This window comes from Manacus vitellinus, unplaced genomic scaffold (assembly GCF_001715985.3).
Source record: "Manacus vitellinus isolate BGI_N305 unplaced genomic scaffold, ASM171598v3 scaffold_26_pilon, whole genome shotgun sequence".
Lineage (NCBI taxonomy): Eukaryota > Metazoa > Chordata > Aves > Passeriformes > Pipridae > Manacus > Manacus vitellinus.
Genome location: NW_021939960.1, coordinates 3,001,291 through 3,029,121, shown reverse-complemented (window position 1 = coordinate 3,029,121; position 27,831 = coordinate 3,001,291). Strand labels below are relative to the sequence as shown.

The 27,831-nt window shown below is 43.6% G+C and overlaps 1 protein-coding gene across 1 annotated transcript in view; it reads left to right on the top strand.

Moving 5' to 3' along the window:
- The first annotated feature begins 5,202 nt into the window (after positions 1–5,202).
- Positions 5,203–27,831, top strand: part of BCAS1 (breast carcinoma amplified sequence 1) — a 43,195-nt gene continuing 20,566 nt past the window's right edge. Inside the window, exons 1-8 of the mRNA XM_018073742.2 lie at positions 5,203–5,271; positions 5,376–5,457; positions 13,639–14,195; positions 19,564–19,719; positions 20,228–20,272; positions 22,742–22,876; positions 26,186–26,221; positions 26,524–26,727. Coding sequence (XP_017929231.1) covers positions 5,203–5,271; positions 5,376–5,457; positions 13,639–14,195; positions 19,564–19,719; positions 20,228–20,272; positions 22,742–22,876; positions 26,186–26,221; positions 26,524–26,727 — 1,284 coding nt within the window. The remainder of the gene's footprint in view (positions 5,272–5,375; positions 5,458–13,638; positions 14,196–19,563; positions 19,720–20,227; positions 20,273–22,741; positions 22,877–26,185; positions 26,222–26,523; positions 26,728–27,831) is intronic.

Here is a 27,831-nt window from a genome sequence, read left to right as displayed (position 1 = left end):
CCATTCACAGCCAGCACATCACCTTGTTACAGATCTGTTTTTGTTTCTTTATTGTGGCTAATAACAGAATTATCCTCAAAACCATAAAGCAACACCGAAATAAAAGTGCCATCCAGGTGACAGAAGCAAGTTAATAGAGAAAAAGATCTGGGATTGCAGTGGTGTTCCTTTCAAATTATAAAATAAGGATTTTTTTTCTTGGTATTACGACAGGTTGTGGGAACCCCACTTTTCAAAACCAAATTTTATTGACTGAGGTGGTGTGAAAACTCAGAACAAAAAGCCTTTCCCTGCTCCAGACACCCCCAGTCTGAGTGTGGGCTTAGTGACTCACCTGAGGGAGCAGCAAATCGTGACAATGGGTTTAAAATATCAACACTTAGTCAGTCTGCACATTATGGAGGGATATTAAGAACCACTTTGACTACAGCAAACAGTCATGTCATCAAAAGCCCTTGGTTTTGTCTGCCATGGTGGGAAAAGTCCGGGTTTGGAAGGGGTTTGTAGGTGTCCACACCATGTCAGAATTCCCAATACCAGAGTGTCCATGAGAGGCTGCCCCAGAGCCACGAATCCAGGTGTGCCTTGGAACAGGTTTGGGTGGCCAAAGTGCTAAGAACAGAAAATACTTGGAGAAGGCTGGGAAGGTGGACGGAGCTGCTCCACCCTCGCTGTGTTTGCACCCAGTGTTTGTGAGCACTCCCTGGGCTGATTGTGGAGGCACAGCAGGGCAGGGGCAGGGCTGGGGGAGCAGCACCTCAGCTGGAGCAGCTCTGGGGCAGCAGCACCTCAGTTGGACCAGCTCTGGAGGAGCAGCACCTCGCCAGGGGCAGAGCTGGGTGGGCAGCACCTCACCTGGACCAGCTCCAGCTCCCAGAGGGTGTCCCAGCCACCCTCCCCAGGTAACTCCTGCTGCTGCTGCTGGTTTGGCTTTTCTTGGGTTTTGCTTTTGCTCTTCCTCCTCTGCTTGAGCAGCTCTGCCTGTGCTCTCCTGCTGAATGATCCTGGGATTTCCTGCTTGGCTTCTCTTGTTTGTGCTTTAAAGCACCTGCTGTAACTTTCCCCTTGCAATGTATTGACTTTTTCTGCAAAAGGACACAAGAATACAAAGACCAGCCAGGCTGGGATTGTTCACCTTGTGGCATTGTTGAACTGTTCTCTCCCTGAAAGCCCAGGTGTGAATGCTTGAACTGTTTTGCTTTTTCCCATTTGGCTCCAGTGCAGAGTGGCTGAAAGAACTGTATTAAAAACTGCCCCTAGAGCCTTAAGGAGTGTGATTCTACATGCCCTGGATGCACAGGCAGCTGCCAGGCTGCTATTCAAGTTGTTCTTGGGTGTTTCTTGTTTGCTGTAGGTGAGTCAGCTCAACCCTTCCTTCTCCTGTCCCTTCACTGCTGTCTATTGTGTGTCCATTCCTCCTCCCCAGCCACTGACAGGGCTCAGATGCACTTGGCCCCTGGTTTCATCACACCCAGCACGTGTCTGAGGTGTCTGTTCCTGCAGGACAGCAACTGAGAGCGGCACTGAGGGAAGGTAAGGAGTCTCTCTAAAACTCTATCCTAATATCAGTCCTTTCTTGGTTCCACATGAATCAGAGCAGGAGCTTCTGCCTTCCTACCTGGACAGGGACCTGTCTCGGTGCTCACCTGGGTTCCAAGAGGAAGGAAAGTTGATCATTCTTTCTGACATTTAAGTACAACATATGGCAAGTTAATAGACACTGTGACACAGGTGATTGTGGTATTGCAGCTCGGCCATTACATTAGAAAGGTCAGGCTCAGCTGGCTTTAGCCAGAGTACACAGAAGATCACAGGTTTTGTTGGAGTTTTTTCTAAGAGTTTTCAAATCTTTTACCACTCTGCCAGCACCAAAACAATGATTTTTGAGAAAGAGGAAAAAAAGAGGAGAATTTTCCCAAGCCTTGAACTTCTGCTTAGGCACATAATGCTTCATACAACACAAACAAAAAATTTAAGATACATTTTTCTTTCGTATTGTTTTCTGCATTACAATAGAAGCAGTGAAGCATAAGTGGTGAAAGGAACTGTTTCAGAGCTGTGTCTGATGTAGAGGCTGGTAGTTCATGTTCCCTTTTAAACCAGTTGGGCTGCATTCCACCTGGCCTGAAGGAGCCCCCCAGGAGGATAATATCCTTGAAACTCAGTGAAAAAAATCTGTTTCTAGAAAGGAAGCCTAAGGATGAGAATGAGCTTACTCCTGCTCCTCTTGACTTCTAAGGGCTTTCTTCTCATTTTGAAGAATTTTCTTACTTCAGCATCATCTCTTTTCCCTCTCAATCATCAAAAATTGTCCTGTCCCTGTAAATGCTGTCAAATCTTCTCTCACAGACTCCCAGGTCTGGTGGAGGTTTTCTCTGTACTCACAGCTTGCTACAGAGACCAGTTTTGTGCTTCTCAAGCATGGAACAAAGGGCACAAATAAGTCTTTCCTGGTGATTGTACTGCTAAGAAATATGATTAATAACTTAGACACCCATAGGAGAGGCCAAGTGAGCACCCTGAGGGTGGTGTTGGGCTCACAGCTGGACAGATGTGCTCAGTGCTTGACAATGTCTGAGTCTGCTCACTGGGAACAAACTCATGGCCACATCCTGAGAGCTTCCACAGGCTCCCGGTCCTCAGGCAGGTTCCTGCACACTGGGAGCCCTCAGCACCTTCTGGAATGGCCAGAAAATAAAACACAACAAGTTCCACCTCAGCATGAGGAAGAACTTCTTCCCATGGAGGTGGCAGAGCCCTGGAACAGCTGCCCAGGGAGGGTGTGGGTTCTCCCTCTCTGGAGACATTCCAAACCCGCCAGGACATGTCCCTGTGTCACCTGCTCTGGGTGACCCTGCCCAGGCAGGGAGTCCAACTCCCACTGGGGTTGGACTGGGGGATCTCCAGAGGTCCTTTCCAGCCCCAATATTCTGTGATTCTTTGGTTCATAAACACACAGTGAGTGCCCTTTATTTTTCAGAAAACCTCTTTGGCTTCACATTTAAGAATTTCCTCCCATTTACTCAGCTCTAGAGCCCCACATGTGCAATGAGCTGCAACAGTCTCTGCAGCAGCAATTTTGAGACGTGGTGGCAGAAGGGAAGAGCTGTGACATTACTTGCTTGGCAACTTGAAACTCTGCTGGTTTGATATCATTTTGTATGTTTATATAATAATTTCTGCTGATGCTCAGATTTGTCTGTAGGTGGCAGTGACCTGTCATTTTCTCCTTAAAATTGGGCAGAAGCATTATGTACATATATATGTCATAGGATCACAGAATGAGTTGGGTTGGAAGGGACCTTAAAGATCATCTCATTCTACCCCCCTGCCATGGGCAGGGACACCTTCCCTGGACCAGGTTGCTTCAACCTGGCCTTGGACACTTCCAGGGATGGGGCAGCCACAGCTTCTCTATTCCTTGATTCTGTATCTGTGGAAAACTGTGTTTGGTGTTTTGGGATCATATTCTGAAAGGGTAATCCAGCAAGTTTACCCAGTTTTTGGAAAAATAAAGCCTCCAATACCTATCCAGCTTTCTATGAGAGAGAGTTCTGGTGAGTGAAAATATTCTAAAATTCCACATGACCACTGTGTGTGTTTTATTTCAGTGAGAATTATAAACTTGATTTTAGAAAATGGGTAAATTTTCCTAGAGCTCTGCCAGAGCTCAGAGCCTGTGATCTCTGCTCTGTATCATTTAAAGATAACTTACTTGATGTGAGTAGACCTGCAACAACAGGAAATTGGAGTGGCTGAGAATCAAGATACGAATCATTGTTGAAATAAAAAAGAAAGAGAGGAATTTGCTTCTCTCTCTCCCCACAGATACAAAATGATTTGACAGTTCATGTTAAAAAGGAAGCAAACCTGCAAACATTCCATCTTTTGCTTAAGTTGTCTCCTGGCATAAACCAGGCCTTGTGAATGGAAAACAAAAGTAAATCCTCCAGATTCAACCAGATACTAAATTTATCATCGAGACTAAGCAGTAGGATTTGAATCTTGTTTTCTTCTCTTCCAATAGAATAATGTTTAAAGTTGCTAGGAAACAGAATTACAGAGCAGGGACAAGAGGCCATTGTACATCCACAGGGAAGCTCTGGCTGTTTTCCACAACAAATCAGAACTTCTGATTTATACTGGAAATATCAGCTGAGGAGATAAAACTCCTGTAAAATGCCTCTGCACCCTGAGCTTGAGCTCAGCAAACAGTAACTGGAAGCAGCACATTCCAATTCGAGTGAACATCATTTAGCAAAGCTACTGTTTTCCTTCTTTTATCCAATAGCTACAGGTTGTTTGATTAAAATTTAATTTCATTAAAGGAGTTGTTCTCATCCATGCCTCTGCAGCTTCACTGACTCATGCAGGTAGAAAACAGAGCAATAACAAAGCAGAAGGCACTTGGTACCCATGGGGGCTGTGCAGGACATCCAAAAGGATGAGTACAGCTCTCCCTTCTCTACCTTCCTCTCTCTGGACACCTTCCTGTCTCAAGGTGTGGCTCAGAATACTTTCTCTTCACTGTTTATTTATTTATCAGTATGCACACATCTATATCCTGAGCCAAAGTCTAATAGGAACTTCCCTCTTGACTTCGGATTCCTTTGCCCCTCCACCACATTACAGGCCCCAAAGAATCTACAGTCCTAAAGCACAGACAGCTCAGAGGGCACATAAATGTATTCTAAATTATGGGGAAAGGAAAATAAAACAAAAAAACCAGAAGGTTATGTCCTCTTGTACACAGGAAAGAGACTGCAATTCAGAGTTTACATGGGCGATGCCTTTACATGCTGCCTCCTTTCTTTCTGCATTTTTTAAATGAAAACCAAACAAAAGCATACAAGCTGTTGTAATTTATTCACAGATTTAAGTGTTTTTCTGCTGCTAACTCCACGTTGCTCTCTCCTGAGCCCTAATGAATGATGCAGGTGTGATTGCAGCCAGTTTTCCTCAACAAACAAGAAAAGTTTGTTGGTTTGTACCATTTTCTGTGAGCACTTGTGAGCCCTGAGGATAATGGGCTTGGGGTAAGACTGGTTGGTGCAGCCTGATGATGGGGCAGGTGGGGCTCTTTAGGGACCTCAACAGCCTGTCTGTCCCCATTGGCTGTCTCTTAATTGGAACCAGGCAGCAAGTTCATATTAATGAGGAAGAAAAGGTTATTTGGATTTTTCCCTCCACCTGACAGGAACTATGGGGAATACACTGAGTGTCCCAGAGGAAGCTGAGGAGGACAATACCTGCACAGTGAAGAGCTACCAGGTAAGGGAGAGCTGCCCACTCTCATCTTCCCTGGTTACTTCCTATTGCAGTCTTTAAACCCTGTGATGTACAAGTCCCAAAAATTGTAATATTTGATCTTTCAGGCTCTCTCTGAATCTCCTGACACTGTTAAAAATGGATCTGCTGTATTTGCTCAGAATCATTCTCCAGCAATGAATGGTGAAGGTATGTACAGGGAAAAGTCCATTTGCCCTTCTTTTCCCATGAGACAGAGGTTTATCCCTGGGCAACAATAAATATTGGGGCATAGTTTCATAGAAGATGAGCTCTTGTGAATCAGTATTTTACAGAAGCTTGAAAGTTTCAAGATAACAAAGAGTAAAACAAGAAAACACTTCTGAAGTCCTCTGGAAGCTGTTTAATAGTTGTAGGAATTTGCTGGCCCACAAGAAGTGGGTTCATTGAGTGTGAAGAGTTTGGTTAATGTGAAGTGTCATAATGCAGGAGTGGTTTGGTGCTGGACCTTTCTGTGCTGCTGCTCAAACCTCAGGGTTTGTGATAAACTACCTGTGCTTGGGCTCTGGAGGAACTTGTGTCTCCAAGGAGCCCTGGAGGAATTGTTGCTGCAAGGAGCCCAGATCTGGGCTCTTCGGAGGGTGTAATGCAGCAGTGGCACCAGTACAAGGGGATCAATGGCCTGTTAGTGAGGATTTGTGTTTGGGGGGCACACAAGGGAATGTTTTGCAGCCTGCAAAGAGAGTAGGTCACGTGTTGGAAGGGAGAGCAAAAAAGTCCATGTCCTGGCTACATGTTCTCATCCATAGAGTTGTAAAGTCTTAGAAACCATCTCTGCCTTTTTATGTGAAACCATATTTCTGATCCTTTCAGTAGCAATTTCCAGTGACTGAAATGATAGAAATTTGACTCCCTCTTGTTCATTTAAACCTCTTGTTCTCTATTTTTTTAGTCCTGTGTTCTTGAGTAGCTGCATTGCTTTGCCTTCAAAGATGCCAAGCAGTTCTTTGTCAACAATTAAATCTGTATGGGAATATCTTTTTCTGTCTTGTTTGTCATTTTAAAATTGTGATTTCTTGGGAAAAGTACTGTAAGGTGGCAGGCATTATACCTGCAGTGATGTTGTTATATCAGAATTGCCTCTGGCCCTGAGCCTTGGCAGTTGCAGTGCCCTTTTCTGAGTGTGAGAATGGGTCTTAGTGAATATTTAATGTACAGAAACCTGCCTTGCTCTCCTTGTAGAGGTAGCAGACCTTCCTGAAGAGAGCAGGGAACAGCTAAAATCAGCAGTGAGAACTTCATGAAATACATTTAACTGTGTCAGCTGCCTGTGTTTGAATTCTAGATAAGGTAGGGTGTAGCACAGTAGTTTATTCTTTCCCTCACAGTAATAAAATAAAATCTGTGTCCCTGTTGCATACAAACTGTGAGTGTAGCAGCTGAATAGTTGGTGAGGGCTCAGTGAGTGCATCCCATTTCAGCCCTGTGTGGGAGGGGTCCTATGGGATGGGAACAGGTTTTCAAGGGATCACAGCAGGGCAGGCTGGACCCTGAGCTGTCCCCGGAAAGGGAAGCCCCACTTCCAGGGCTGACATCTCAAAAACCTGGGGTGAACTACATGGCCTGAGCATTCAAAATTTGTTTCCAAGTAGTTTTGAAAAGTTATCTCCACATATTCATGGGCAGTTGCTCTCATCCAAAGACATGTGTGTCTTCTTGCTTGTCAGTACCTCGTTAATTTGCTTTTCCAGCCCTTGTTGGCTTTGGAGCCTTTGTGAGCAGCACTCAGGGAGCAGCAATGCTCCTGTTCACAGCTCTGCAGGTTCAGCCATGTTCATCTTACCAGTATTTCCTTTGCATTGGATTTCTTCCTGTTTTCAGAACATGATAAAACCCAACAATTCTCTTAAATCTGTGTGAGGAAAGAAAATACTTTATAATTCATTGCTAAGAAAAATACTTTATTATTCATTATTAAGAGAACCCTCTCAGCCTGTTACACACGCTTGAAAAATCTAAGTTTAGACAAAAATAATCAGCCTGTTCTGGTGATATGCAGATGGCACTGATTACAGCTCAGAATCTCTGTTCCATGGCTAATTTCCTAATCCCATCTCACTATAAGGCAGTTTAAACAGTTTCCTACTAGAAAAGCAAAGCCTTTATCTGCGTGTTTCTGCTGGTGTAAACTAGCAAAGTTCTGGGAAGTAAATAAAAGCCAGATGATTTACACTGTCTGAAGACCTAAAAAATGCATGTACATTTTACCCTTAAAACATAAAATGAAGCATATGGGATTGTTTTACTTAAATGCATTACCTAATTAATGTAATTACTAAATCAGTTTAAGTAGCAAGTTGAAAAATTAGACCGTCCTATGTTGATACTACTTGTATTTTAATTTTATTTATGTTTAAAAAGCAGTTAAATTCATTAACTGTTTAGATACCACTGGAATCTCACTGGTTTGTGCAATATAATCAAGGTCTTGGTGGAATAAAAGTGCAAGTGCTGTTTGGAGACAGAAATTATTACTATGGAAAACATAATTGATAGTATTTGTAAAATGAAGTGATACAGTAAATAGTAGTATAGTGTATTTTATGGCATAAAGTGAGCATTTTTGGGGAAGACAAAGGCTTAAAAAAGGCAATTGAAGCACAAGGATTTAATGAGAAGTGTTAGCTAGGGGCTTGTGCTCTTTGTCCTGTTAGTTTGCATTCCTGTGATTGCCAGAGATCTGCCCATGTGCTGTGCATTAGGGGGTACAGCTGATAAATGAGGGTATGAAATCTCTATCTGTTAATATAATGGCAAAGGAATCCAGGGAGTTTAACTCCACATGACCAGAGGAAGGAACGTTACTTGGAAGAGCCCCGTCAGCATCTGCTTCACATCTGGGGCAGCAGATTGGGGCTGGGTCCCTACGTTTGCTGCTTCTGCTCAAACAGCCTGACAGCTGTGTGGGCTCAGGGATTCTTTCTATGACTCGCCTTTCCTGCTCCTACTGATTGTCAGGGCTGCAGACACTGCACAGAGGAGGGAGATGCACCTTCTCCCCCCACAATGCCATTCCAACAGCAGCAGTGCCCTCACTGCCCCTGCAGGACTTGTTGCTCTGCAGGCTCGAGGAAAGCAGAGTTAATCCTGACTTTTCCTAATGTTCTGTGCTGGCCTTTAAGTACTTTAAGTAATATAAGTACTTGGTGAGCAACAGGTAAAGGGAAGAAGTCCAGAACTAGAAGCTGTATCTCTGATTTCCACAACATGGAGCAGGAGAACACAATGAGAACAACTTTGCCTCTGTTAGGGTGGTAATTACATGCAGATCAAAACAATGACCTGCTCACAAAAAGCACAAAGGAATTACAAACATTACAAGGTAAGGAAGGTTTAGTGAAGATGCAACTTCTTTGTCCCAGAGGATAAATCTCATTCAGCAAATTCTGCTCCTACTTAGCATCTAACAGAAATTATGTATTGCAAGAGCTCTGTGTGCCTGTAAGGCCTGAAACATGTTGCCTTTTAGGTATTTTTTCAAAGAATGATCATCATTATTCTTGCTGCTGGCTTCTCTGCCCCAATTTCCATTAATTTCAGTAAATCTGTTAGGTAAATAATGATGGCAGTTAACTTAGTAAAACCAAATTATTTTTGGAGTATAAGTGTGCTGTCAACTTTTTTGCATGGAACAGTGGAGCAAGACTGCAAAAGAATATTAGTATGTTCTTTCTTTAAGAAAGGGGGGAAATGTCTCATTTTACACTTCTATAGTGCACCTGAAAAATCAGTCATTTTAACCTTGTCACAATGGTTTTTGAGGTCTTTTATGTCAACACAAAGTATACTTGGAGATACGGAAATTCTGCGTCTGCTGTAGCATTATGATGCTGTTCAATGCTAAATAACAGAAGGAAAAATGAGCCTACCAAATATCTATAAAAATCTATGAGAAATGTAAATGTAAAAATTCGCTCATTGTTGCTGGGTATTTTGATTTTTAAGCCTAGTATTTGTGCAGTAATTCATTCAGGGCTGTTATAGCCCATTGTGCTGGCCTACACTGATGGAATTGTTGGTGCCAAATGTTGCCTTGTAGCCCTTGCTGGTTCCTTCAGGGCCATTACAATCTATTTTCCCCATGATTAGCTGAACTCCAGGGAAGAAAAAAATGCCCTGTTACTATAATTCCATTGCTGAGCAAAATATCTCTTTGTAACTGGATTGTATTCAAAATAGTCCAAGATACCAAAAACTTATTTGTAGCTTATGGTTGGCTCTGTTTGACTTCCAAAGAGCCCTGACTCTTTCTATTGTCAAAAGCAACAGCATTAGCAAGTGTTTCTCCTAGGATTTATTTTATGGCGTGTTCATGTGCTGGTGGCTGGAAAGATGGAGAGAGATTGTTTACAAGGGCCTGGAGTGACAGGACAAGAGGGAATGACTTCACACTGACAGAGAGCAGGGTTAGGTGGGATATTGGGAAGGAATTCTTGGCTCTGAGGGTGGGGAGGCCCTGGCACAGGTTGCCCAGAGAAGCTGTGGCTGCCCCATCCCTGGAAGTGTCCAAGGCCAGGTTGGGCAGGGCTTGGAGCAATCTGGGATAATGGAAGGTGTCCCCGCCCATGGCAGGGGGTTGGAACGAGATGGCCTTTAATATCCCTTCCAAGCCATTCCATGATCTTAGAACATTGCACAAACCATTACTCTGTGCAGTTTTTCTCAAATTGAGGGAAAAATGTTGGTCTAATCTACCAAATTTCAGAAAAAATATCCTTGTGAACTTCCAGAAGAGGAGATTTGCGCAGTCGTGGTGTTTCCTTTTTAGCATATCCTGATGAAGTGAAGGGAAAAGCAAGACAAATCTTGTGCAGTGTGACTGTCTTTTGTTAAACACTTGAAAGGAAAATGCCTGTGTAGTAGTAGCAGGAAATGCAGACTCACAGCAGTGCTGTAAATTGTGTATTGATTTTCATTTCAGAGCAGCTTTTAATCTCATTCAAAAGAACTGCTTTGATCTACTTGCAGACCTGGCCTAAAATCTGGGAGGTTTTTCTTCTCTTCCTAATTCTACCTCTGGAGTGGGAAATAATTTTTTGAAAGAATGACACTTCTGTCTCTCTAAAAACAAGAATATCATGCACTTTTCATCCAAATACTGCTGTTCAAAGCTTTTCTCTTGCAGTTTGCTGTGACTGGGGCATGAGTGAGACTCCTCTGTGCAGCCCAGCACAGCACTCTCTCCTCACTGGTGGTGGGATCTGCTTTGCCTGTGCCTGAGCAGACTTTCCCTGAAACAGTTTGAACTGTCCTGACACAAGAGACACAGCAGAGCTCAAGCCAGTGATATTTTCCAGGTCTTTCATTCCTTCCATGATAATTAGAGATAAAAGGAACTTGATAGGTTCATGAGCTACTTCTTGTTTAGTTGGTTTGCTTAATGATGAGCTTATACTCCTATTTTTATACTGAAGACAGTTTTCCTGTGTTTCATTTGTTATCTGTTACATAAAGCAGAAGTTCAGGATCTATTACAATTATTTTCCAATGGATATTGTTTCTCCTTTCTTTAGCTGGGAAAGGATTTGCTTTTTGCTTCCTTCCCAAGTTTCCAAGTATAATTAGAGATTAGTGCTTCGGTTCTTTTTCATACATTACTACAGGGGGCTTAGGAAAATATAACTGATCCTTAGTGGCCCCAGCTGAGTAGCTGAATAGGTGGTTGAGTAGCTGCTAATTTGTACCTTTGCTTTGCATGTCAGTACATTGAAATAGGTGCTCATGAAATATTGCAGAAGAATATTGCTGGCCAAGGATTCTTGCCAATGGAAGTTATTTTCTCACATGAATAATGGCAGAGAGAATCCAGGGAAAGAAACTTTCTCAGTGTGCACAGAAGGCGAAAATCTCTGTCCCTGACCAGAACAGGTTGTGCTGAGGCACTGTGGCCACTCTGCCTTGACCTCAAACACAATGAGAAGGCAAAGAGCACGTTAAAAAATGTTGGAAGTAGAGGAGTCAGGAGCCAGGTCCCAGCAGCTGTCAGGTGCTGGTGGCAGCTGTGACTCCTGACACCACAGCCCTGACTCTGTCAGCTGCTGCCTCCACTGCTGGCAAGGATTTTGGTCAAGTTCTTTGAGGTTTGTGCTGTCACACTCTGGTCACACCCTTCCTGCAGAGCTGCCTCGAGCTCTGGGGTCCCAACACAGAAAGGACATGGAGCTGTTGGAGTGAGGCCAGAGGAGGCACCAGGATGACCAGAGGGATGGAGCAGCTCTGCTGGGAGGAAAGGCTGAGACAATTGGGATTGTTCAGCCTGGAGAGGAGAAACTTTGGGGTGACCTAACTGTGGCCTTCCAGTACCTGAAGGAACTCCAGGAAAGATGGAGAGAGACTATTTCCAAGGCCCTGGAGGGACAGGACAAGGGGAATGGCTTCAAACTGAGATAGTAGGGTTGGATTGGATATTAGGAAGAAATTGTTCCCTGTGAGGGTGGGGAGGCCCTGGCACAGGTTGCCCAGAGAAGCTGTGGCTGCCCCATCCCTGGCAGTGTCCAAGGCTGGGTTGGACATGGCTTGGAGCAACCTGGGCTAGTGGAAGGTGTCCCTGCCCATGGCAGGGGGTAGAATGAGATTACCTCTAAGGTCCCTTCCAAACCAAACCATTCCATGGTTCTTGGGTTTATGGAAGCTCTTAGCCCCTGCTAGTCAGGACCAACAAGTGTGAAGCAGGACTGTCCAGCAGGTCACCAAGTTAAGGCCACAGGGAAGGGCTGGGGGTTGGAGCTTTGTTCTCCTGGGTTTGCCCAGGGATGTGACCAAGAGCATATCCAGGGTTTCTGGCACTGCCACAGAGGGACAGTATCACATACAGACACATTGTACAGTACCTGCTGATGCTTGGGTGGTGTTATACAAAATCTTTGGGGGAGGCGGGAAGTTGGGGTACTTTTGGTGTGAAAAGCTAAGAGGTGGCTTTGAAATCTGTGGTCTAAAAACACTCTGCTTGCCTGATCTTAAAAAAGACTTTAACAAATGCAGCTGAACTCCAAAGGTCTGTGCTGTATGTGGAAGACAGGTGTTTCAGTCAGGTTTTGTTGGTATCTGGGATTTTATTTCTCTTAAAGTAAAATGTGAAAGGCATAATATTGACTAGACTATTACAATTATAATTTGAAATAATTTCAGTTTTTCATTGAAACTGACAATTTTCACATTCTAATTTAGCAAGTCACTTTGAGGCTGTCAGTTTTCACAGTTATAATTAAGTAGATCTAAATTCATCCCTGAAATCTGTGCTGATGATTGACAGGGAAGTCAGATCTATATTCTAGTCAAAGGAGGGAAGAGGAGCTGGAGCTGAGGGGGAGCTGTGCAAGGTTTACCTCTTGACAAGCCTCCTCTTGTGTACTGGGGTTTCACACCACATCATCTGTGATTCAGTCTCCCAACCACAAAAGAGATACAAGAAAGATTATTTTTCTTTTTTCTCTTGTCTTCTATAAAGCAGGAGCCATCTCCTCCTGTGCAAATCTGGTCCTAGGGATTTTCACCTCAGCTGTATTATGAAAGTGCCCTTGTATTATAAAATATACTTTTAAGGTGAAAGATATTGCACATCTAAAGTGTGATGTCCCTGTGTGTACACAAGGGGGAATGATTTGTGAGAATTTTGGTGGGGGAAATGTGATCCATCCATACTGTTGGTGGGTAAAAAGAGTCAGAAACATAAGGATAAGAAGCATGGCTTGGATGTGATTTATAAGTATTTAAATCAGGCTTAAAATAACCTACAGGCTATAGAGAAGTGCAAGTAGAAACTGCACTGTGAAGAGTGGGCAGCAAGGCAAGGAACAGTGCTGGAAAAATGAATGAAATAAGTCATGACTGCAAAGCCCCCTGGGGAATTTGGCCAGCCAGGAAACAGGACCAGTCCTTATGGTTTCCATTCTTTTTTTCCTCTTTAGCTTTGGCAGAGGAAAGTGTAATATATTGGTATATGACCCTCTCAAGTTTTATTGAGTGGGGGTTTTTCGCATATTGCTAATTTTAATGTAATTTTACTGTGAGGTCCACTGGGCTAAGCAGTAAAAATGTGGGTTGTTATCTGACTTTGGCAGCTGAGAGGGGGGTGTGGAGGAGGTGTATAATTTGCACTGACTTGAACGAGGAGTGGCAGGAAAGAAAATCAGCCAGGCAGGTGTGATGGATGAGCAGAAGCTCGTATTTAGCATGGGAAGGCAGAGGGTCCCAGGTGAGCTGCCCCCTGTGTGCTCCTCCCCGAGGCCCTGCGTTTCAGACCCCATTCATTAAAGCGCCGTGATTAATTGTACAGCCAGTACAACTCCTTGGCTGTGCCGGATAATTCCCGTTCTATCCTTCTGTTTGTAGTGGATGCAAAGGCGAGTGTTGCCCGGGATAATGTGGCCGTTTCTTCCCCGAAGACAATGGAGCAGGGCCCCGCTGCCGAGGCGGGCGGGCAGAGCCTCGGGAGCGCTGCCAGGAGAGCTGGGCCAGCTGCGAAACCCCGCTCTGTGCTCGCCTTCTCGTGGGCTGTACCAGGGCGTACTGAAGATCCAGCGACGGATTCATCGCTTGGACCGGCGAAACTTGATGTCAGCCCTGTGTCCCCCAGCGGGAACAAAGCCCTGAGTGAGGGGGCAGAGGTTCCTGGGGCAGCTGTGCCAGAGGAAGGCTCCGATAAAAACCTGAGCCGGGCACCGCTGCAGGACATCGAGCTCACAGTGTCACCTGAGGGAGAGGATGTGGCCACCTCAAAGCCAAAACCAGTGACCTTCTTTGACAGGATCTTCAAACTGGAGAAGGGAAAGGAAAGGAGTAAAGCACGAGGTGATCCCCAGGAGGAGCGGCAGGCGTTGGACGTTCCCGACGGGAGCATCAGGGCTGTGGGATTACAGAGCACGTCCAATGGTGTCCCACAGGGGAAGGCAAGTGCTGCTGTACAATATCCATTCACTAATGAATATTGGGAATATTAATGGAGTATTAATGCAGCTCCATGCTGTGATGGCTGTGAGTGAATGTGTTACCACAGGTGACGCCCCGTGGGGGTGGCTGGAGAGAGGTGTGGGAGAGGAACCTGTGGTGAAGTGGTGGAGCTCTGGCATCTGTCTCATGGCTAAATGCTGGCACTGACCTCGAATTTAAATTAATTTTTAATTCTCTGAAAGGTTTGGCCAAGATTGTTGTGCCCTTAAGAATTGGACTCGATGATCCTTGTGGGTCCCTTCTGACTCCTGGTACTCTGTGAACTGTCTGTGTCCACGCTCTAAAGCCAGGATGAACAGCAGCCAGCTGCCAGTGAAAGCAAGAATACCTGAAAGCAACAAACTAAATGCTTTAGGAGCTTGGAGTTTGGCTTGGATGGTTTTAAAGAAGTTCTTTGTTGTGCTTTGTACCATTTTTAAAATAGTCCCATTTCTTGAGCAATAGCTGCTTGTTGCATATCCTACATTTTACAATAAGCAATATTATGCAACAACAATTTTTTTTACTCCTGGCTATTGTGATTTTTTGTTTTACTCAAGGAAATCTGGTCCATTAGAATTGATTTTACAGGATGAGAATGTGATATAAGAAACTAACTGTGAGAGCACATTAGTCAAAGGAGCTGAAAACAAGTATCAGTTTAGATTTTACACTTCCTTCAAAGTCTGATATCAGCAAAGATACTGTAGAATTAATTTTCAGGTGATTAACTTCTGAATAAGTCCATCCCTTGGATGGGGATAAATGGCATAACTCTTCCTAGTTCTGCTGGAGAGGTGGAATACACTAATTATTGATCTAATTCAAATCCTATCCAATGTGAGGGACTGGAGTTTCATAACAACTGGTTTTATTAGCCTAGTTCAGGCTCACAAATAAGACTGCTGTGTGATCACTAATGCTCTCAGTAGTGCTGAACACAGTTCACCAGTGCACTGCTTGCACTGACAACACTGCAGGTTGTCCCCAAAAATCTCTTTGATCCTCTACCTTGTCTTCTGTATCCTAGACCTTCTCAAATTTGAAACTTAAAATTTTTAATATTTTTCTGAAGCTTCATTTGTAAGACAAAACATTTGCATTTATGACCAGTGGCCTTCCAAAGTGGCCCCATCACTAGTGTTTCAGACAGCTACAGGGGCATTTTTTAAAGAATCCATAGTCTCCACCAAGCAGAATATAAAGTCATTCACTACCTAAACAGAACAGGGGGGAAAATTCAGAATGAATAATCTGTTCAGTGCACACTGGTACTTCTGTGTGTAGCCTATGAGAAGGAAACTTTTCAACACTGTAAATTCCTGAAGATTTTTTTGACTAACGCACACAATAAGTTTTCCTTGTGGCTTGCAGGAATTGTTACTGTTACAACCAAAATTCCTATTTCCTGTTTTGCTGTCATTGCAGTGACACTACTTTCACGCTGTGGGGTGTGAAAGGTCACAATTGGTGCTGCTGAAGTAACACAGTGTGAAACTCTAATGGAATAACAGTCTGGAGGAGTTTTAACCAGAAGTCAGAGTTAAACACTTGGTGGGAGCAAATAGTCATGCTGAAAGCCCAAGTAAACCAGTGCTGTATGAGCAGCTATCAGGGGACAGGACAAGATAATGTAAATCTTATTCTGCCAGTTCTAACAGCTCCTGGAAGCCCTGTTCATTCAGATCAAGCTTTGTTCTATCAGCACTGCCTGTATTTCTTACTAATTCTTACTGATTTGGAGTTGTCTTCAAGTTGTCTTTTACCTATTCACATCCTGGATCTCACTAATGGGAATAATCTGGACATCCCCAGCTGTAGGTGATGTTTGGTGTCTGAGTGTTTCAGGATCACACAACAGCTTTTTGGGGACCTGCTTGAGGACAGGTCTGCTGGGTAACAAAAGTGCCTGGACATTTTCTGTGTGTGCCTAAATCTGTACCATGGAAAGCCTTGAGCACTCACAAAATCAGGGTTCAAGTCACTCAGTGTAAGTAAGTGACAGAACTGTATCACAGGTGAGCGAAATTTTAGCCTTACCCTTGAATTTCTGGACTATAATTTTGTATTTAATTCTTCCAACATGAAAAGGAAAATATGTTGGAGGCAGAGAGGAGTTAAGGACCTTTTCTGGGAAAAATATATCAACTAAACACTCCAATATGTTGCCAAATTTAAGTCCGTTTCTAAAACAAAGGCCATGGCTCTGCCTTGCAGCACAGTTGCCTTCTGTTCCCCCTAAAGTTTCTAGTTCTTGTGTAGGATGGGAGAATGACCAAGTCTAATTTAATTACTGTTACTGTAGTAACTACAAGCTGTTACCAAATAATCATATTAAAAATCCAGATATTGCTGCCAACAGTTCCTTTTTTTTTTTTCTTGTTTTTTTTCTGAGGATTATGACTTGTAGTATCTGTAAAAGCTAAAAGCAAAGCAAAGTTTCCCCGAATTGAGTGCCAACACAAAACAAACAGCATTGCTGGTAAGTAAGAGAGAGGCTCCACAGTTGTAGCTTAAGAGCTGCACAAACATTCTGTGTTTGGTGAACCACTCTTTATTTTTGTGGTCTACAAAACTACATTCAGAACACAGCATAATTAAAACAAGGACAGAATTCATGAATTCATGAAGCATTTACTATGTAAGCCAAAGAAAAGATAAATTATATGCCTGAAATGTTTCACTGAGCCATGATTCATGCAAACAAAAGTGCTGGCAGGAATACATTCTTTTGATATGTTTTTTTTCTGATGACTGAACTGAAACTACAGTATAAGTATTTAAGGTGTTTATTACCCCTAAATTTGGCTCCTCAGAGAAATGAATTGAACATTTACATAGGATCTGTTAACTCCTAATACTGACCTTCTGTTATTCCTAGACTTTCTCTCATTATTTGCCCCCAGGGCTTTGCACGGGGAGCTGCTGCAGAGGCTTTTGTGGTGATTTTGTGGCTCTGAAAACGTGATAATGTAGGACTGTGCATTATCTCTCCCTGATTTATATGCTGATGGCCCGAGTCTGTGCTCCTCCCTGCAGCAGTATTCCCATGGGAGCACAAGATGGATCACAGCATCTGTCAAAGCCTGTATTTCAGCTGTATCTTGGTAATTAAAGGCAGCCTTGGACTGGGAATCCTGGAGTGAGGATACTCGTGCAGTGGTGTGTTATGGGGCACATTTGTGCTCTGAAGTTGGAGTTCAGGGATTTTTGGATAGTGCTGTACTTCAAGCTCTGCAGTGTCTGCAATGGCTTTCCAGGGAGATTTCCTGGGATAGCCAGTGCTGCCAGAGGTGGTACCTGGCACCTCTGGAGCTGCCCCAGCTGGTGTCTGCTGCTGGAAACAGCTGAGTGCAGCAAAGTTCCCTTCCTCCTAAAGTGCAGCCCAACATCAGGGCTTGGGCTTGTGCTGTAATAAAAAAAATATCTATTTTGTTTATTATTCTCGATAGCATCAAGTAGGAAAGAGTTTGATGGCATCAAGTCCCTCAGCTGTGAAGCTGGTTTTGTTTAGCCTCCTGCTCTTGTGCCTCCTGCTCCTCTGATCTCTTGCCTCACGGCTCTGTTGGCCCTTTAACATCTGAAAGGGAGCCAGCATTTGTCATAGGAGCTCTTTAGATGCCATCCCTGGCTGTGGGGCTGCCCTGGCCACGCATGTTCTGCACGGCACAGATTGTTCCTGGAGCCACTCTGGCCTGGAACTGGCAGCTGGACAAAGTGGTGTGTTAGGCCCTTGTCAGAAACTTCTGAATATTTGAGGCACTCAACCACTGTGCTGTGATTCTTCCTGGGTAAACTTGGAAAATGGTGGGTGGAGAATTAAACAGAAATCTGTTCTTGCATTTGAAGCCTTGTGTATTTAACTCCCTAAATGCTGTGTGGAGACTGACCACTCCATGCTCAGCCTATCCCTGTCAGTTTATCCCTCTGAAGTTTTAAACCATTTATGCATCTTTAGTCAACTCCTTCCACTAGTGACTTGGAGAAAGCTGTGTCCTCTGCAAATGTCATGTAAATACTGTGGGATTTTTAATTGCCTAGCAGAGGCAATTGTTCCAGAGAACAATTTTTTTTTTAACTTTTCACACCAAAAAAAAGCACTGAACTGTAATGGGTAGGTTAGAGATAAAAACCTTGCTGTCCCTTAGACCTCCAGGAAGATGCTGTTTACTGGAGACACCTAGACAGGCTCATCAGTATTTCTTGTCCTGATTTTGCCTGTGGAGTAATCAGGTTTCCTACAACTGCTTCTCTAGTCATTCTTTGCTAGTGACCAGATCCCTTCTTAGTGACCCAATGGATACTTGGGTACTACCAACTAAATAGTTGGGGATGGTAACTTCTGCTGAGGAGTTATGGAACTGCCAGGGTGGTCTGCTCAGTTTTAAATCCTCACCAAAGTCAAGGCCACCATCGTGCCAGGCACAATTTACTTTATAAATGGGCAGATCAACCCTGCACTTACAGTGTAGATACACTGATGGAAGGAAGGAGGATTATTGGTAACACTCAGACATCACTAGCCAGGTGTAGTACTAGTAAATATTTAAAAAAAAGGAGGTGCTGAATGGGCCATGAGGACTTGTCTCAGGCTGCTCTCTTGTGACAGCACTTGTGTTGAATTTACCTGTGCAGGCTCAAGGCAAAGGTGACCAGAATAGCAGGCAAATTGAAAGTGAAAGGGTGCCAAAAAATAGCCATGACCCTTGTTTAGGTGTTTAAACAGAAAGTGAGTGGCTTAATATTGCATACTTATGAGTGCTTGAGCACTGGAAAACTCTTTTTGGGCTCTGGGAACTCTAATTCCATGAAGAGAGGAGGCAGCTCCATCTGGCTCAGTAGAATTGCTTTGAGTTGTTGCCTTTTTCCTTCTTTTAATCTGTGTCATGTTTGTGTTTGCTAGACAATAATTATTCCTGGAATGGCAGAATAGAGTATCAGAAGCAATCTTTGTATGGTACAATCAGACAGTGAGCTGTCAAAGGCCAAAATCTCAGCTTTTATTTTCATTCTTCACAAGTTCAGCCTTGAAAAGAGAAGAGTGGTGTTTAGGATGCTGTGTGTGACTTGATTTGTGTTTGTTGTACTTGGTAGCTGAGAACAATGTTCCCCCAACCAAGAGCCAATGCTGAATACATTAGAAAAGAGGGGAAAGAGATGTATAAATGCTCAATTGTTCTGAACATGTAGGCTGGGGAAGTATGGTTGGAATTAGGGTTGTGACTCTCTGAGCAACAGAATGCAAGTCACAAAAGTTACTTTTGCATTCCACTGGGAAATCAGGCAAGCCAGGACTGAGGAATCTCTGCCCCCTTTTTTTTTATTTAGGAGATAGATGACTGCAACCAGAAGGACCTACGGGAGGACTCTGCAGGTGTCACCAGTCCCGGTGCTGCTCAAGCTGAGAAGGCAGAGGTAAAGCAGGACAGCCCCCAGGCAGCTGCTGCAGGAGACAACTCCGTCATGAGCTTCCTCAGAACACTGGTGAGACTTTACCTTTCCTTTCCATCTCTTTAAGCTTTAAATTACTCCTAAAAATCCCGTGTGAACATGAGCTGAGTGTATGTGTTTGCTGTCACGGGCACTGGGGAGGGATGAAGTGAGAGGTGTGTGAGGACAGTGCAGTTGTGATCAAATGATGGGCACCTGCTCTGAAAACCTTTACTTCTGCAGAGATGCTTGTAGACCTGGAAGTATTTACCTGTCTTAAACATCTTCTGCACGAAGAAATTTATTTTGTAACATCTCTAAGTTCATTTTTATGAATTGATGAGTAAGCTTGAATAGTAAATGTTTGGTCCAGGCATTTTTCATTTTAGCCATTGACTTTAAGTTGTTGTCAAGAAATGTTTACAGGTATTGCTTCCCCTCACGTAGGAAAATTTATACTTTCACCTTTGTGCTAGAAAAACCTGCTGATTTCAAACGTATGATCTTTTAGATCTTTTGAAAGACTGAGTGGAGTGACTGTTTTTTCTCAAATACTTTTAAGGTCTCCCCAAGCAAAGCTGAAGCCAAAAGTGATTCTGAAGACAAGGTAGGCAGATTCCTTGTTCAGTCACTAGAGTTTCTGATACAGCTATTTCCTCTTCGTCGTGTTGTTTTTTCAGCAATTGATGTCATTTGAAGCAACTAAAAATATTTTTCCCCTGAATAAATTTAAAAGGAAGATGAGAATAAATAGTGCAGTTAATCATATCATCTGTTACAATCAAAATCTGAACTGTTGCATCTTCTGCAAGCTTGATGATGACTTGATAATGCTCTTGTTGTTGCTCTGACTTGTCCTTGATCTAAAACTTCAGGTCCCTGCAGTGAAAACCTCTGGATTCCACAGAAAAATTCCATTTGCCCATAGAGCAGAAGTTTTCCTTGCACTGTGATAAGATACAAAGAATAGAACCCTAAAAAAAGGAATGTTTGACATATAGATATTAAGTAGCCAAAATCACTGAGCATCAACATTTTTGTTTTCTCTCCTATTTTTTTATCCTTTTGTCCCATTCAATTTTTGATAAAACCTGGTACTGAAACGATCAGTTTTTGCAGAGAGCTTCGTGAGGACATGGGGGATACACATCACTCCCCAGCTGTAGCTCAATAACTCTGAAATAACTCCAAAAATCGTCAGCCAGGGCTAAGGTCTTCCCAGACATCCAGAAAATGCAGTTCTCAAACTGCACTGGCTCAGTGGGACCTGCAGCTCTTTCAACAGCTGTGAAAAATCCGGTTGCTCAGTCCCGTTGACATACCTGGCTTTGTCATGTGCTGCTGCAACAGGTGACTCTTGGTGCTGGGGTGCTGTCATTTGGAAACAAATATGCTGTTTGGGTTTGGTTTGTTATCACACTGGGAGGGTAAACAAGCCCAGATGACTGGCAGGATATGCAAACTCATTATGCAGAGGTTAAGTGGGAGTTTTCTTTTATTAGGAATTCCTTTATCTTCATGATCCTCCTGATAGGACATTTTTAGTTTATTAGAGGGGAAATAAGTGTAAAAGGTTACCTTATCAGTTTTCATGAAGAAAAGCTGCAGATTTTTCAGCTGATATGAAATAATGGTGGGGTTTTTTCCCCCTGAGAAATGACTTGTGTCTTAGTGGTAAAGATGTGTTTTCCCCTGGGAGCAGTCTGAGCCTCTCCCGAGTGCCATGGGGCTCTCAGGTGGCTGTTGTGCTTTTGAGTCATAGAATCACAGAATATCCTGAGTTGGGTCTCACAAGGATCATCCAGTCCAACTCCTGGCCCTGCACAGACGCCCCAACAATCCCACCCTGTCCCTGAGAGCGTTGTCCTAAAGTTCCTTGAGCTCTGGCAGTCTTGGGGCTGTGAGCACAGCCCTGGGGAGCCTGTTCAGTGCCCAACCACCCTCTGGGGGAGGAACTTTTTGCTTTTTGCAGCAATGTGCTGCCATCAGGGATATCTGTGGCTCTAATCAGCTGGGTGAAGCCATGTGTGCTTCCAGCAGCCTGGGCACACCCTTAATGACTGTCCCTTCATCTGTGTAAGCACAGAGTTAGAGCAGTCACTTCCTTGGAAGAAGCTGATCCTTTGCAAGTTCAAACAAACCAAGAGTGTATTCTGAGATCTGCCCCAGACCACCAACCTGAGCCTTCTGTGGCAGACCCTGAGTTGTTCCCATCTCACTCTGCACTTGGGAATTTCGCAGGATATGAGAATTTTGCAGGATACTGCAGGAAAAAAGGCCAGTTTCCATGTGACTGGCCACAGCTGCTTCACAGCACAAAGCATTGGCAGGACTGGTGACTGTACTGCAGGACACAGTCTTGGGACCAGGATCTCGACTTCACGTGCTCATATGTGTCACATTCTGTACTCTGGACCTTTCCTCCCACCCTGTTGGTTAAACAACCCCAATATTTGTCCCTACACAGGACAGCCCCAAGAGGCACATAGCTGGGATTGTTGGGGTGTCCTGTGCAGGCCAGGAGTTGGGCTCTGATAATCCTTGTGGGTCCCTTCCAGCTCAGGATATTCTGTGATTCACACTGTAAACACCGTAGGCTGATTGTTTCTTTGGAGTTTGGGTCTCTGTGTGCTTCCATAGTTCCTGGAAAGTTTTATCAACTCATTTTCAAGTTTTTTGCTGGTTGGAAGCTTTTTTTTTTTTTTTACCTTGTTGAAGTATAAAATAAAAAAGAATGAAGCTTGCAAAGGGACAAGCTAGTTACCTTGGATGTCAACAACTGAAGTCTCAGTCTTTGTGGGATTTAGGTTTCAATTTAATGGAGATTTTAGAGGGAAAATTGTGATTTAATTTGGAATCAAGTGGATTGTCTTAGCTTTTATTTCACTCCTCATATAGTCTAAGGAGAGCTGAGTAATCACCCAGAAAAAAAAAAAAACAAACAAACCCATGATTTGTTGTCCAGGGCAAAAAGGAGATGTTTACCTTTAATGCTATGTGTGTGAGTGTTTGAATGTCTTTCATGAACCAAATAACTTTGCAATAAGTGCTCAACTGCCACTGGTGTTGTACAAAGGGCTCGAGAGCAGAGAAGGGCCATGGTGGGCAGCCCTCTCCGAAGGCAGAATCCCCAACCAAAGGAGCCAAGAAAAAGAAGGCAGAGAGTCCCAAGCTGGGCCACAGCACATTTAGTAAACTCTTTAGGCACAAGGTCGGTATGAACCTCGAGCAGGAGCAGAGCCCTGAGCAGTAACAGATGGCTCCTGTCAGAGAGAAGAGTTGTTTAACTGGTGACTCCAACCAGCATCTGGCCAGATGTGCAGTGCTCTGGGAATGCTGTGTGAGCGTTCCCGGGCCAGGTGTGATGAAAACCATCCTCACGTGCAGCATTTCTCTTGTTGGGCCATCTGTGAGCTCAGGGTTCTGAAAGAACTCCTCTCACCTTCCCTGCTCTGTGATTCCCAGTTACTAACCCTGACTAAACCTCCCTGACCACTACAAACAAAATCCAAGGTGCTGACAAACAATGAATTGTGTAAATGTTGAGCAGAGCCTGCAACTGTAGAGCAGGCAGAGCTGCAGAGCTCAGTCCAGCCACACTTCAGGCTTTATGGTCATTAACAGGCACCATCACGTGGCTAAAATTGGTGAATTGGGCCATCTGATATGGCACAGAGAAGGCTGGAACATGGTATTGCCTTCAGAAATAGGTATTTCTCACTGAAAACAAGAAAAGTAATTGTTCGTTGAAGTCCAGGTTTAGTTTGAAGGAAAAAAAATCTGGTTTTGAAGAGTACTTTTAAGTGTTTTAAATGCACATTCAATCAAAGGGTTGTTTCAGAGGACCAAAAATCACTGAAAGCTTTTGGTCTCAAGCTCTGTATTTAGGGGTTTCTGCAGTCTCTGAGGATAATCTACCATGGTGCTCCATGGCAGAGAAATAGAGAATTGTAGCTTTTTAGCCCAAAGAATGTGGGAGCAGAGACCCTTTCACTGGGGGAGGCAAGTAATTAATATTTAATGCTCACTCAAGACACCCACATGGAATTTCTGGTGAGTAGGGGGCTTTATAGTCAAGGGCACAAGTCAAAGGGAGCTCTTTAACACATTTTCAACACAGAAATGTTCTTCCCATGTCACATTTTTGAGATAAGTCATCTGCATGTTGCTGAAGGAATAATAATATTCCCAATGGTTTTAAGTCTGCAATTCTTGCCACCAGCCTAAAGTTAAGATCTCATCTCATATATACTATGTTGATAGCTAATAGTTTTGGTATTTAATACAATGAAAATACTAATTATTTGTTCATAATGAATTAGGGCTTTCTGGTAAAAGCTACACCTGCCTAGGATTTTTTAAGACCCTTCTACAACAATGCAAAAATCTTGCAGTGAATTGTAGGGAGAGATGCTTGGCTTTCATTGGAATATTTAATGGAACTTTAAAAAGTTATGGTCTGGAATGAGAGCAGTTATCTTTAAGGAAAGCAACAGCACTAAATTTTTACGCCAATAAAATCTGTCCTATAAAATGTCATTACTTTTAAAACAGCTTTTTCCTGTTTCCAAATTTCTTTTCACAGTTTCCTTTCCACATACAAACTAAAGAAGCAATAGCTGAGAGAGCATTTATGGCATATTAAGAGTAAAGGGGATGGATTAAAATGGTGCCAACAGTTTGCTTGTGAGGCTGATTGAAAATGGCAATTCAGATTGGAGAAGTGATGTGACAGGCAGGCCCTAAAGTTACCAGTTCTAGTAAAAAAAACCCCTAGTTTGTATCTTTTCCTCTGAAATGCCTTACTGTGTGAACTAGATCACCAGGTAACAAATTTCTTTATCTGAAATGATAATTTTAATCTATTTACTCATATTTAGTTTTGAACACTTCACTGTCTCCTGTGCAAATCTTCCAAAATAAACAGCTCTGTACAGTAATTGACTATTAGCTTAACAAAAACATTGTTTTTCAGTCTTCTGTTATGTGAATACTAACTTTAAAGCAACTCCTGAATGTTGTTTTCAAACAGCAATGCACATCCTGATATAAACCCCTAACACAGTGCGATTTGTCCATTTGACCTCAGACTCAGTTTGGGTGGTATTCCAAACTGGGTCCCTCTCTGCCCTTTCATTCCCATCCCTGTGTATTTGCCTTGCATTTCATGCCAGTTTTTCAGTGTAACTGTGCTGGTTTATGGGGTTTTTCCTTGGAAGAGAAGGGTTGGTCACTCACTTTGAGCACTAGTGCTGAAGCCAGTCTGTGGTATTGTGCTTGTTCTTCCTACTTGCTCTGGATCCTGTTCATTAGAGCTGACCACAAAAAAGGTCCTGGCTCCTGCAAAATAACTCACACCTGCTGTCTCAAGAAGTCCCAAAAGCCCAGGGGTGCTGGGCTCAGTTTATGGCTGGCTGATGTTTTATCTACAGCTCAGGTAATTCTTCAGTGTGAGCTCTGCTGGGTGTGAGGGCTGAGAGAGGGGTGTATCACTGCCCAGGAGGAATTTCCTCCTGGATTTGTGTGTTTTGAGGAAATCAGGAGACACAGATCTGAGGAGGAGCTTATTACAAAAGGCAGACTACAAGGAAGAGACTTTTTACAAGAGCACATAGTGACAGGACAAGGGGGAATGGATTCATAGTGACAGAGAATAGGTTTAGATTGGGCATTGGGAAGAAATTGTTCCCTCTGAGGGTGGGGGGGCCCTGGCACAGGTTGCCCAGAGAAGCTGTGGCTGCCCCATCCCTGGAAGTGTCCAAGGCCGTGTTGGACGGGTCTTGGAGCAACCTGGGATGGTGGAAGGTGTCCTTGCCCATGGCAGGGGAGTGGAATGAGATGATTTTTAATGTCTCTTCCAACCTAGACCACTCTATGATTATATGAAAAGAGTAAATCCCACCTAATGCCCAAAAGTGTGAGGGGATGGGTTAAACCAACCTCCAGCACCTGCAGAGCTTCTCTTTGTGGAACCGCAACTCCTGCTCCTACAAAACCATGACTGTTCTGTGCCCTTGCTTTCCAGGTTGTCATTTGCCTCTGTTTTATATCCCAGAAAGTGAAGTTCCCCATTCTGAAGGCAGCAGGAGCACATCCCAGACTGGTGTGTGGCTCCCCATAGAAAACACCCAGCTCTGGTGTGTAAATGTGTCCTGGAAATTGTACACGCAGACTCAGTGCAGAAAAATCTCTGCTAGTACCTTCAAACCCTGTGTAATGTGTTACCTGGACAGAACGGGAATATATGGAATATGGGAATGCAGATATAAATACAGCTATTTTTATAGAACAGGTTGAGGACTGCAAGCACAGCAACATGAGCACAAAGCAGTGCAGGTAGAAGGATGGGACCTGGCAGTGCTCTGGAAGCCTCTCCTCAGCCTGGGCTCAGTTTCCATGGCTGCAGGAGCCAGGACTTTCACAAACGTTGACTAAAAATAAAATAATTTGTCCCATAGACAATTTGAGCACTGTGACATTGCCTCAGACAGACTTGTCTTTGTGTTTTGTTTCCCTTCAGGCTGCAAAAGAGACCCAACAGACAACCAACACCAAAGTGAGTAGGATGGCTGGAGTTATCTGTGTGAATAATGTGGGCAAAGGGGAATTATTGTCACTGTCATCTTTAGTCTCCAAGACAGTGTTTTAATTCCTTTATCAGTTACTCATCTCTGGGAAGGGTGGGTTGCTGTGCCATTTGCTTCCTCTCTTCAAGATGTCACTTCATTTGAAAGGGCAGAGGTGCACCTTGCTGCCCATGTCACCTGTGCAGTGGTGCTCACCTGTACCAAGTGATGCCTGAAAATGCTCTGGGTGTTTTGTTCTCCACAATAACCTGTGTGTCCATGTTCCTTCCAGAGCCCTGAGCAGCAGCCTGTTACCTCTGTAAAACCAGACAAAAGTGTCCCTCCCTCCCAAGAGCCGCCGCCGGCCAAGCAGAACCCGAAGGCCCCCGAGGCTGCAGCAACCCCTCAGGGAGCAGCAAGTGAAGCCCCCAGGGAGGGGATGAAGGAGAAACCATCAGCCACCCCCATGCCCCTGAGCAAGCTCTTCTGGAAAAAGGTATGGCTGGGTTGTGGAGCTGCTCCATCTCCGTGCAGGGAGAGGAGTTATTGCCGAGCACTGTGACAGCAGAGCAGTCAAACCTGCCCGGGAGAGCAGCTCCCATGTGCTGAACTTTGTATGCACATACAAACACACCCTTGTATCTTTGTCTCCTGGTTTCATCAAAACACACAAATCCAGTTTGTTAAACCTTGTAATTTTTTTATTTATATGGAATAAGGAATGTTTTTCTCTGTCAATTCAAGGCTTCTGTTAAAAACCCCAGAGAGATCACAGCATTCTTTACCAAATCATATCATTAATAGAGATATATCTGTAAAAACCCATCTCTCTTTTATACCCCCCCATCTTTTGGAACTGTTTGCTTTAGTTCTAGATGTTTAAAAACCTGGAATCTGGTGGGTCTATTCTTACTCAGTAGAAAATGTTCCATGACAGAGCAGATCAGTCTTTGAGTCTGGGTGTTTAGTTGCTTGGGAAGACACATTATTCCTCAGGTTAAAAAATGATTTTAACTAAAATTAGGACTAACTCTGAAAACACAGTTCCTGTTTCCATGATCCTCATGGAATCTTCAGTTGAAAGAAGGACTGTATTAAACTTTACTGAATCACTGTATGTTGAATAACTGCTTTTCTGGGCTTCTGTTCAAGTCCAAATCCCAGAAATTAACTGCTTCCAAACACCCAGATGCTGCTGAGTGGCCCTGCAGCTTCTTTAGCTTGAGCTGGAGATACATTTTGGAAATGTTATTTATGTAAAAGAAATGAAGGTGTTTAGTAAATAGTAAATATGCATGAAAACAATCCAAGCTTGAAACATTTGCTACTTGGGACTTAATTTCCTGGGGAATTGGGTGAATCAGGTGCTTGGAATGAGATGTAAGTTGGGAAGAAGAGGGAGAGGGAGGGTTTTTTATGTCGTTATTGCTACAGAAACCTCCCACTCGGAGTAGTCTGGCTTATTTGCTGGGAAGCAGGATGTATGTTGAACATCAGGATGAAATAAGGGAAAAAAAGAGGCCTTCTGGCAGACTGTTTTGTGTAGTCTCAGTGTAAAACAGAGTAATAAATTTGGTCTGAATTCAGCAATTTCATAATG